General features: G+C 44.2%; 1 protein-coding gene across 2 annotated transcripts in view; it reads right to left on the bottom strand.

Moving 5' to 3' along the window:
• Positions 1-12,470, bottom strand: part of SUSD6 (sushi domain containing 6) — a 97,426-nt gene that overhangs the window by 40,261 nt on the left and 44,695 nt on the right. For both annotated transcript variants that reach the window (XM_079769628.1, XM_079769627.1), the window contains exon 2: positions 10,165-10,365. In XM_079769628.1, coding sequence (XP_079625754.1) covers positions 10,165-10,285 — 121 coding nt within the window. In that variant the 5' untranslated portion in view covers positions 10,286-10,365. The remainder of the gene's footprint in view (positions 1-10,164; positions 10,366-12,470) is intronic.

The raw sequence follows: 12,470 nt of genomic DNA, 5'->3' as shown, positions 1-12,470 counted from the left end.
AGACACTAACTCTCTTTCTCTCCTCCCTCCTGACTGTGCCCAACATTGGCCACTGGTGAGGTGCCACATGAATAACAAGGATGATAACACCACAACCCTACATGGTATGTTATCACCCCAATTCCACACATATGAAAACCGAGGGACATCACCTTTGAGAAACTTGTTCAAAATTACATAACATGTTAGTGGAAGAATTAGGATTCTAACCAGCCTGTTTGGCCCAAGAGACTACATTCCTAACCTTACTATACCATCTTATCTCCCCTACTCCCTGGCCCCTAATTTGCTGTCAGGTCTCAGTGTACATTTCTCTCCCTCACAGAAGTCTTCCATGTCCATCCCAATCTGAGTCAGGAGCCCCTCAGATGTGTATTCCAGTATGGCTCAATGATTCCCTGATCATAGCATGTCTCACACAGAACTGTAGCTGGTACAGTCTTGGCATTCAGCAGAAGCTCAACAAGTAATTGAATAAATCACAGTGTTAAACCATCAGCTCTGTTTCTTCCTGGTGTAGAGCACTGTTTCTGGCTCGGGTGCCCTCCTCTCACAGGCTGACCACAAGGACCAAACTACATGTAATAGCTTCCATCAAGATCCAGGCCAGTATCATGTCCCAGAAAGCTCTCCATGGCATTATGTATCTCCTGCTGTCCTCCCTGGCCACCTTATGTCAAGTCATACTGGCTAAACTAGTTAATGCCATTTATGAAAATACCAAACCAAACCTGTCCCACAGCAACCCTGGCAACCCTTGGTGGTCATTAGGAGCAAGTCTATAGGATTTGTGTATCATGATCTGCAGAACAAAGGGTTCCAGTTCCCGAAAGCTGCAATTCCCAGAAGTCTTTTGTTGTTGTTAACCTCACCCAAGGATATTTTTTCCATTGATTTTTTTAGAGAGTGGAAAGGAAGGAGGGAGGGAGAGAAAGGGGAAGAAAAAAGAGAGCAAGAGGGAGAGAGAAACATCGATTGATTGCCTCCCGTATGCACCCCAACCCGGGGCTGGGAATTGATCTGCAATCCAGGTCCGTATCCTTGACCAGGAATCGAACATGAGACCCATCTCATGAGCAGGCCAATGCTCTAACCACTTAACAACACCAGCCAGGGCCCCGTAAATCTTAACAAGCTGTCCAATCCTTTCAAATTAAAGATAGTCAAGATTCTTGGAAATAGAATCCTGTTTATAGGAAACCTCTCTGACATCTTCCCAAAAGAAAGAACTGAGACCAGGAGCTCCTGCTAATTCTATTTAGAAAATACACACAAAGCCTACTCCTTCCTTCAGACCCTGGTAATTCTAGGGGTAAAGGGATGGGTGGTGTCCCACAGAGGAGGGGGACTGTGAACTGGATCTTAAAGGATGAAGAGAATTACGACAGAGACGGGAGAAGCCAGGACTCCAGCCACAGGAAGAACAGGGTAAGAATAGGTTTGAAGGTGCTGATGTCCAGGAAAGGGTAAAAAAGGAGTCTCCTTAGCCTTGACATTAGGGAATAAGCTAAAGGGAGCTGTGGCTGAGAAAGGGAAGCCCAACCATCCAAGCCTTCCTCTGGCCCTCTCTAGCATCAGAATAGGTTTTAGAGCCATCCTGGTTTTTACATACATTCCTCCACGTAACCTTCACTCCCCACAGGCAATAAAGGTCTACTTTTCCTCCGTCCTCATGACCTAAGGAGACCTGCACTGGGTTCAAAGATCTGCATCCAAGTTGAAAGTTAGTACACGCCATGATAATCTCTTCTGGGCAGCCTGCCAGTCTCACTCCTTTCCTCTCAGAAGAGCCCCACCACCTGCATCCTGAGGCATGGAAACAGTTTCACATGCTTCTCCACTTCACTGTCAATCAGAAGGGAGGCCCCACAGGCAGCTGCTACTCACAGGGCTGTGGACTTGTCCTGCTCATCCTCACATACAGGACAGGCCACAATTCTGTACAATCCTGTCAGGAGTGACCCCCTCTCCCCCAGTACTTTCTCCAGGATGTGCTTGTTGAATCCACCTGGTGTGATCATTGGCCTAGTTATAGCAAAGTATAAAGAACTTTGTCCCTGCCTTCAAGGAGCTTATGTGCAACCATGAAACCAAGAACATAGAACTAGAACCAAGCCTGAGAGATACATGAATATAAGAGAAGGCCTCAAATATCAAAGACTGAAGGTGTCTACTATACGAGGGGTGTAAAGAAGAGATCCACACAGCCTACTGAAATCACCAGCTAAATTCACAGGCTACTAATCAGTAATCCTGAGCAACCACGGCTGGTTATCAGGAGCTTTAGTGTGGCTGCATTGGTTCAAGGCACCATAAGGTCCTCTGCATTCTAGCCTGCAAAGTAATGAGATCAACCTGGAAGCAGAAGCATCCAAGGCTCCTCCCCTGTCTGTCCCACACTTCCCTGTGTTTAGCTCAGTGCTCAGTAAACACTAACAGGCAGCACCACACGCCCACTCAGTCCTTATCCATTGTGTGACAATCCCAGCAACATTCTCTTGTACCACCTACCACTGCCAAAGTCAACAAGGCCAAACTGTCAGAACACAAGCCAGTGACAATAAACACACAGGTCCTGCCCTTTCCCAAGGAGACATGTGTCTACTACACGTGAAGCATTGATCATCAGGCCCTTTGTATTTAATAAAGTGTCGTTTGTTACTCACAATAACATAGGCTACAGCAGAATTACTTTATAACCCTATTTGTAGTTGGCCATAACTTCCTGAAACACATTTCCTCTGCTGGGTGAAATGCCTAAAATAGTTTTGTGAATTTCAAAAGAAAAAGAAAAAAAGCTTTGCAAAGAAAAAATCTTAAAGGGAATCTGTTTATCTTCTCTGTACTACATCCAGAATTTTGAATGATTAAGCAATTGTACTTTGAAACATTTGGCTACTGGCAAAGCTAATAAGTCAAAGAAGTTAAACAAGGGAGAAATGTCCAAATGAATCTAGGTGGGAAAGGCTCTTAAAAGAAGGAATGCTGTCAAATCTTGCTAAGAGAAGTAGAAGGAGGCAAAAGACTACCAACTGGAGAAAAGAAGAGTTCTTATTTTTTAATTCTAATGTTGTATTCTTCCAGATGTGTTTAGGAATCTTTTGAAATGTAATCCTTCAATCACATCTTGGTGCTGATGAAATGAAATATGTCTTTGAAAGAACAGACACTTAGCATTCTCAAATTTATAAGGTTTCAAAATGATTCCTAAAGTTCCTATCAAATAGCAGCTTTAAGGAACCTGGGCTCTGAAATGTCAATAAGACAGCCTCACTGAAGGGAATGGCTTACTGTGAGGTTACCTAGCTGACCCCCCAGCATTACTGCTCTTTTCTATTTGTCTTCATGTGTGGAATGCCAAGAGGTGGCATTTGAGAATTAGAAACACGAATTATGAATAACTCATACAGAATGCAAGATGTATTGAATCAAATCCAAGAGACTCCAGGAGAGAACAGAAGAAACAAGGAACATTCCCAACCCCAAGTCAGTCTGAACTGGTTAGCTGTGATGTCAGAAGTACAGGCTGTACCAATTGGTGCTGGAATTTGATCTTCCAACTTGGGAATTATTCCTTTGTATGCCGGGCATTATCCTAAGTGCTTTACATATATGTACTATCTTATTCAATCCTTGCAACAATCTTATGCACTATTATCATTCCTAATCCAGGGCAACAAAGGTAATGAAGTCAGGATAATTATCCAAGGTAACACAGGTAGCCAGGAGTATAGGCAGTACTCAAACCCAAGCACTCTGACTCCAGAGTCCATGCTTTTAATCAGAGTACATGCCTCTCTAAAAACCAAGGGATGGGTTTGGAGCATAATGACAGCTAGTTATTATACTCAGCTATACCTCAGTGTCTCCATGAGAACTGCAGGTGGAATTTGCCATTTTAAGGCATTTATTAATTGAATCCTATTCCACTGACAAGAGAAACCCTAGGGTTTTTCAGTAGTTATAATCTCATCCTCATCTTCCAGTGAATTCACATTTCATGCTTTAGGTTTGTTTACGGTGAGGTAAGTGAACAGGGCTGGGAGAAGTCAGCAGTCAGCACCTATCTCACTCACACCACAGGTTGTCTCTAAATGCCGCTGTTGCTCTAGGCCCCAAAGCTAAACATGAGGTGAGCCAAGGTCACTACTCCTGATCTCACCACAGTACAGGCAGCCAGCCACACCAGCACAAGCCACTTGGACTAGGAGAGTTGCTCAAACCCTCTGCAGGCTCATGCTTCTGAGTGATGAGGAGGAAGAAATCTTTCAATGGGTAAGAGGTGCTAAAAAGAGTTGATCTGCAAATCTGCCTAGAAATAAAGACTGAGTGCTAAACCCTAGTTTGTTTTTTTATTAGCGCTCTGTGTCCCTCTTTTGTAGAAAGAGTTAGGCAGGTAGGAAGGGTAACTTCCAAGCTCTAAAGTTAGCCCAGGATAATGAAATCTGTGTTTAATGAGGGCTATGACCCACTCAGGTTTCAGGCTGGTGGACTCCTGGTTTCTTTTGTTTCAGAAGTTACAGTGCAAGGTTTGTATCATGCGTTTGCAATGTCCTAAACATGGCACAACAATTAGCCTGCAGAGGGTAATTTCTCAATGTCTTTTCATGACACCAGAGTGTAACAAGCCCTCTAATGATCTATCCATCCTCCTACCACACTCCTCAAATCTTTTTATAGTCACAGGTAATTACACCGTGGAGAGATTACATCACTCTGTCAGCAGGGTTCGCAGCTGACAGGAAGACGTTCTGTGGATGTTTTGGGAACTACATCCTCATTCACCAAACAAGTTGCTGTGGTCCCTATTGATCCTTCCCAGGAATAGAACTGCCTTGGCAAATCTTGTGCCTAAACTGGGAACCAAACAACCAAGGGCAATGGTAAATGAGGACAGAAACAACCACAGAGGGAAACATGGTAACTCCTACATCCTTTATCCAGAAGAAAAAACAGATGGTATCTTTCTTTCTTTGTCAAAATAATCTTCTGAAAGTTGAGCTGAGTACTCCAATAGAGCAACATAAGGAATGGGTCTCAGAGGAGCCTGCAACTCAGCACAGGTAGTGTGGCTCTCAGCAGGCCACAGGACAATAGAGTGACAGACTGGCAAACCCCAACCAGTGTCTCACCTACAACTGCCTATCTCTGAGCAAGTTATCTAACCCCTCTGTGCCTGAGTTTCTCATTTGTAAAATGGATACATGATCAGCTAGCTCAAACACACTTTGAGAGCTTTAAATGGGATGATAACACAGAGCCTGACAAATAATTTTTTATTTGCATCAGTTTCCTATCTGTTCTCTTCTCTTAGTTCAGTGTTCATTATCTCTGACTCCAGGTTCCTCAGAGATAGGGAGGTGAACCAGGGCCACCTGCCAACATCTTTCTGCCATAGCAATGTTAAGGGCCACAGCCACACCATCCCCCTGAAAGCCTAGTTCTCAACATTTTCCATCTTCAGTGAACACTAAGTGCCTGGCTTTCTCTCTGCCACGTAGGAATACAGATGGTTGCTTTCCCTGCCATTTTAAATTTGCATTAGGTGCTTATGTGATGTTTAACATGGCCTAAAGTTTCATGGCAACATTTTAAGGGGAAAAAATTCATAAACTAATAAAATACTGAGTTTTTTCAGTAAATATGCTGAGGAGGGGGTGGGATAAAATAAAAAGCTTTTTATATGGGTCAGCAAGCCAGTTGGGTTGAGACCATCCAACTATGCAAACATAGAAGACAAAGGAGATTCCAGAAGTATTCCATCCTTCCTGGTCAAGTTTGACACCTTATCCCCAACCCAAAAAGTGACTTTGCATCTTCAATTTTGTTTTTGAAAGACAGTAAATTATGTCATCTGCATAAAGTCTCCTGCCCAACATGACTCAACAGTAGGTCACATACCATTTCTGTTGTTGTTATTATTTGGAAATTACACTGCACATTTTATATGTCAAGTGCCTTCCAATCATTTTTATTAGTCTACACACCACCAAACTAGCATCCTTAAGTATCTTGTTTCTATTTTATAGAAGAGACAAAGAGGTCAAGTGATTTGCCTAAGGTCATATAGCAAGTTTCTTAAGATCACAGAGAAAAGAATGGAGTTGTGAGATCTGGGAGAGGCTGCTACATTAACTGGTATCCTAATTCCTCTTTAGCCACCCTCATGGCAAGTTGGGTAGTATGTGCATAAATCTTATTTTTAATTCTAATCTTCCCCTGCATGATGGACCAGGTATGAAGAATAAGATATGTTTCCTTTTGCCACTCCTAAAAAGGAAGCTTTCAATAATTTCTCTCATCTCTGCTAAAGGAATGACCTGGGTGGAATCTAGATCTAATGACTCCCTTACACCTTTTCCTTTATAACAATAAATAAACTCTGAGTTATAGATAAGAGAAACCAGGATGGAAAATTTAACCCCAAACATAATGTAACTTTATTCTAGAATTCTCAAGTGCCTCTTTACACAATTCCTTTCTTCTAAACCTGAGCAAGTATGACCAAGACTAATGAGTGACTATGGTATTTACAACCAGAGACTATGCAGACAAATTGTCCCCCAGAATATGCACACTTACCTATGTCCAATGGGATTCTCACAGTCATGAATGCACATGTACACAAACATATTCAGGGTCTACTAGAGCCCACTGGATAACAAGGCTGTGAGTTTACAAGCACCTCATTTAAAATGCCTCTAGAATGGGTGTTCAGAGATAGCTACAGAAGAAGGTAAGAAATGCAGGACGAGGAAGACGGGACCTTTCCTGAACTAAACTGCTTTTCCCTGACTTCAGAGTACCTGAGAATCTTAGTTTCTTGGCAAGCTTGCTTGACACGTTGCTCATGGCAGGCCTGGCCATACAGGTGTGCTCTGGGTTTCAGGCCAAGGAGTGAGCACCTCCTTCCTCCAGAAACTACTCCAGAGAGAGAAAAATATTGGCAGCAACTTCATGTACTAGATCTAAGAAATGGTGAAACCCCTTCCCCTGCATGCACCCTGCTCTATGCCAATACACATGTTTTATGAGGATTAGAAAGACTCGGAGGGTGGATGGCAGGGGAGAAAGGATTCTTTGTAGATGGGAGCAAGGAGGTAGAAAACAACAGAGGCAACTTTCCCATTCTGGGCTAAGCCCACGCTATAGACACATTTTTCCACCCTGTAGAATAATCCCTTTATCCAGCCAGTCTGGAATCATCAGTCTCTGATCATTGATTTTGGACTTTGGATGGAAACTTTGAATGGTGTGGGTTTTTGGAAAGTGGGAGGAGGTAGGGGGGAAGCCCATAAAAAGGAAGGTGAGGTGGGGGGGAGGGCTTAACAAAGAAAAGGAAACTACGACTTCAGACACAGAAGGCAGACCTTAATACTGCCAGGTAACAAGCCGAGACAGCTTCCCCAACGGAGTCTTGGAAGAGGATGGTCACGGTAGTGCACCAGGCACTAGGCCAGATTCTGGTCCTGTCCCTAAGACCCTGGGCAAGTGCACAACCTCTAAAGTCCGTCCTAGCTCTGACCAGTCCTAGCTTCCTTCCTTCCTGCTCTGGGCTGGGGTAGGATGGCAAATCTCTTCTATGAAGGGCAAAATATTTTAAAGTGTAAACATTTTAGGCTTTGAGTAGCTATGTCACAGCTACTCAACTCTGCCATTACAGCACAAAAGTAGCCATAGGCAATATATAGACAAATGAACACTGCTATGTTCCAATAAAACTTTATTTATGGATACTGAAATGTAAGTTTCATACAATTTTTACGTATTGTGAAATACTTCTTTTGACTTTTTTTTCTAACTATTTAAAATTATAAAAACTATTCTTAGCTCACAGGCCATAGAAAAACGGACAGGAGGTAGGATTTGGCCCATGGACCAGTTTGCCAACTCCTGCTCTAGAGATACAGTGGTGAACAAGAGAGGGTCTCCACATTCTATGGCTCTGTGACTACCATTCTAGAGGTCTCCTCTGGCTTTGGAATGGCCCTATGAATGTAGGCCATGCTTCATTTTGTTGCACATTGGTGTAGGCTGGTCTTCTGTTCCTTTGCAACCTCATATAACTATCATGTCCTAACCATTTGTGGCCCCCTTGGTTGTGCCAGGGGCTCCTCATAGACAATGAGATCTCAGGTTTATAGGATAGGTTTGGGTTAAAAGTCAGAATGAGAAGGATCAGCAGAAGAAATCTATATGTGTGTGGTGAGGAAAGCTATAACAAAGAATCATTAATTGTTCCTCCCAACAATTCAGAAAAGGAAAAAAAAAGATTAAATGAGATTTCACCATTATTTGTATGTGTTGGGTAAGTGGGTGGTGAAAAGTTGATAGAAAGGGAATGAATAACCCTGAACTATGCAGACACTTAAAGTCATACGGTATCACACCAGCCTTCCTCCAAGATCCCTCTCCAGAGAATGCTGCCCAAAGAAAACGGTCATATACGTGTATCTAATGAACTCTGATAGGGGGACTGAGACCCCTATTGGTGTTTGCAGATACTGAGGCAGGTTCTGTAGCATCACCCAGAGGCCTACAATACACACCCAAATATGCCCTTTCTAAAAAGGATACCAGGTCTCGAGGACCACATGAAGGTAATCTATAGGGTTTTTAGAGCACTGCTGAAGGCAACAAGGACCATACAAACCCTAAAGGGCTCACTGCTACATTTGTAGTCCATTAAGACTCTTCTAGCTTATAATCTTTAACCAGAAAGTCCTTAGAATCATGAAAGTATAGACTGAGGGAACTAGATTTGACCTTAAAGGTTATCCAGCCGAAACCGGTTTGGCTCGGTGGATAGAGCGTCGGTCTGCGGACTGAAGGGTCCCAGGTTCTGTTCCGGTCAAGGGCATGTACCTTGGTTGCGGGCGCATCCCCGGTGGGGGGTGTGCAGGAGGCAGCTGGTCGATGTTTCTCTCTCATCGATGTTTCTAGCTCTCTATCCCTCTCCCCTCCTCTCTGTAAAAAATCAATAAAATATATTTTAAAAAAAAAAAAGGTTATCCAGGTCAACTCCTTCATTAAATGCAGAAACTAAGCCACAAAATGGTTAACACGTTAAGCCCCATGTCAGTCACCGGTGACTGACACTATACTTTCCGTCCGGAAGACAAAACAGGCTGGGTGCTTAATGTGTTAAGTGGCTTGTCCAAAATCACTAAGTTTGTAGTGTCAATGACCAGGTCCTGCTTCACTAAATTACAATACCTTAACTCGGTACTCATTCTGAGAAAAAAAAACAGAAAGACAAGAAACAAATAATAAAGAGCTAACAGCCCAGCCAGTGTGGCTAAGCAGATGAGCATCAACTTATGAACCAGGAGGTCACAGTTCAAATCCAAGTCAGGGCACATGTCCAGGTTGCGGACTTGATCCCCAGTAGGGGCATGCAGGAGGCTGCCGATCAATGATTCTCTCTCATCATTGATGTTTCTATCTCTCTCCCTCTCCCTTCCTCTCTGAAAGCAATCTATAATAATAAAAGCATAATATGCTAACTAGACCAGATGTCCTTCCGTGAAGAGACTTGCTCAGGGTCACAGAGCCAGCAAGTAGGATTGGGCTATGAACATGGGCATCTGTTTCTGAGAACCTGCACCCTTACCTGCACATCATAGTCTGAATCCCACACCTCTGTCTTGCCTGATAACTACAGCAGGGAAGAGGGGTGATAATGTCATCACCAGTAGGTTCCTACACAACTGTCCTCCATCTGGTTCATTAGGCCCCTTGGTGTCAAACCAGCAGTACTGGCTCCCTGCTATTCTACAGCACAAAAACCCACACCCTGCTCTCCCTGTAACTGCCCAACAGACAGAGAATCCCCTATCCCAGTGGTCGGCAAACCGCGGCTCACGAGCCACATGTGGCTCTTTGGCCCCTTGAGTGTGGCTCTCCCACAAAATACCACGTGCGGGCGCGCACGTACAGTGTGATTGAAACTTCGTGGCCCACGCGCAGAAGTTGGTTTTCGGCCTGGGCGAGTCTATTTTGAAGAGGTGGTTCTAACGCCGAGCCACACTCAAGGGGCCCAAGAGCCGCATGTGGCTCACGAGCCGCGGTTTGCCGACCACTGCCCTATCCCAGCTTTTAGGAGAAACAAGGGTATTGTGTATTTTCCCTCCCACAGACAGACGGCAGAAGGCCAGGACTCACCTGAGGCAAGCCCGTCTCCAAGGAGGGTGCTAAGGATCACCAGCGGAAGGAACACTCCATGTCCCACAGAGGCCACGGCAGACGCTGAGGTGCTCTTTGGTGCTATCCTGCCATGGCACATCTTTTATCCGTCCAAGTTATTTTAAAAAGAAAATAATTAAAAGCCAGAAGGATTCTAAAGTCAGCCAGGTGTAGATTCACCTAGAGAAAACAAACAAACAAACAAAAAAAAACATAAGTGAAGTGAAAACTTTACCCGTATGTTACAAGTAGGCCCTTTGCTCTAAAGAAGCCATAATCATATACAAAGTTGAAAGATTTCTAGCAACTGAATTCCTGCTTTCAGAAGAAGAGACAAGCACATAAGTGGCTTTTCAACTCCTTCCTGGAGAAATACCAGGACCTGCAGCAAGCTGCCATCAGCATCAGCATGTAGGAGCCAGACCCTTACGATAGGACAAGGAGACAAGCACGGGCTCACCTGGAGATTCTGGGTCACAGCAAAGCTTTCAGAGACTGCCCTGGCTCTGCTTGGCTGCCTGCCTCGGAGGCTCCAGCACAGAGGCAGAGAGAGGCAGCAGTTGACACAGAGCTGCTATACCGAGTGTGGCTTTGCCTTTGCCACCTGGACTCAAAGTAAGTTCAACTCAACCGAAAGGGGGGGGGGGGGGGGGGGAAGAGAGAGAGAGAGAGAGAGAGAGAGAGAGAGAGAGAGAACATGTGTCTTAAAGGGAGAACTACACCGCCTAAAGAAGGAATGCAGCAGTGGCAGCCAAGGGCCCCTAGCTTGGCCTGCTGTATTGCCTGAGGCTGGATGAGCCCTAGGATCTGACTCTGATTTAACAGCTCACCCAACACACCTGTGACCCCAGAGGCCATACTTGTTGGCTACACCTGATAATGAGTGGGGGAGGATGGCTACAATTATTAATTAGTCCCATCATCCATTCTAGTTCAGACAAAGACTTCAGAAGAGTAGGAATCAGTATCTTAAAAAAAAAAATCAGGGTTCAAGACTTCTACTTTTTTTTGTTGTTGTTAATCCTCATTGGAGGATATTTTTCCCATTGATTTTTAGAAAAAGTGGGAAGGGGGAGAGGGGAGTGAGGAGAGGGGAGGGGGGAGGGAGGGAGGAAGGGAGGGGGAGGGAGAGAGGGGGAGAGAGTGGGGGGGGAGAGAGAGAGAGAGAGAGAGAGAGAGAGAGAGAGAGAGAGAGAGAGAGAGAGAAACATCAATGGAGAGAGCTATATCAATTGGTTGCCTACCGAACGTGCCCCAATGAGGCGGGGAACCTGCAACCCAGGTATGTGCCCTTAACCGGAATCGAACCTGCAACCCTTCGGTTCCCAGGCTGACACTCTAACCACTGAGAATGAGAGCCAGGGCAGGAGTCAAGACTTTTAAGAAAGTTTTTCTACATGCCTTCAGGGAAGCAGTTGGGTTGATGATACATTATGATATGGATCTTATATTTTACTTAACTCATTTGATTTCATTTATCCTAGTTTATAACAGGTATTCCAAAAATAAAATTACACTTCTTTTTAAATTTTAATTCCATACACACCTCCATCTCCATTAAAAAGACCTATGCTCCCCTTATAAAAAGCTACTGCAGCCCTAGCTGGGTGGCTCAGTTGTTTGGAGTATCATCCTGTACACCAAAAGGTTGGGGTTCAATTCCTGGTCAGAGCACATACCTAGGTTGCAGTTGGGGCACATACGGGAGACAGTCAATCAATGTTTCTCACATCTATGTTTCTCTCTCGCTTGCTCTCGCTCTCCCCCTTCCTCTCTCTAAACATATCCTTGGGTAAGAATTTTTTTGAAAAGAGTGTTACAGCAAACAGCAATGAGTTGTCTCAGTCCAAAGAAAAAGCATCTGTCACGGTCCTCAATGAGTAAGACCCAGGGGTTCAAGAACAGAGTTAACCACTGGGTCCTCGCCCACTACCCACAAATATTTGTGACTGTAGTCATCTGTCGCCAGTTTTTACCCAGACTCCAACTTGAGCCTTTACAGTTGTAGAAAAGGGTGGTTCATGGAGAGTTCTAGGGGTGGAATCTGTGAGTGACCCAAAACAGTACACAAAACTGTGGGTATGTAAATGTGTGGAATGTGTATACATTTATGTGGCTAAGAACCATAGAGTCAGAATGCCAGAATTCAAATGTTGCTTCTATTATGGCCAAATTACTCTCTCAAGCCTTAGTTTTCTCTTCTGTAAAATGGAGACAGTAACCATACTGTCTTCATAGGTTTGATGTAAGGATTAGGATTAGAAAAAGTATTTGACACAGTGCCT

The sequence above is a fragment of the Cnephaeus nilssonii genome (assembly GCF_951640355.1).
Source record: "Cnephaeus nilssonii genome assembly, chromosome: 4".
Taxonomy (NCBI): domain Eukaryota; kingdom Metazoa; phylum Chordata; class Mammalia; order Chiroptera; family Vespertilionidae; genus Cnephaeus; species Cnephaeus nilssonii.
This window is presented reverse-complemented; position numbering and strand designations above follow the sequence as displayed.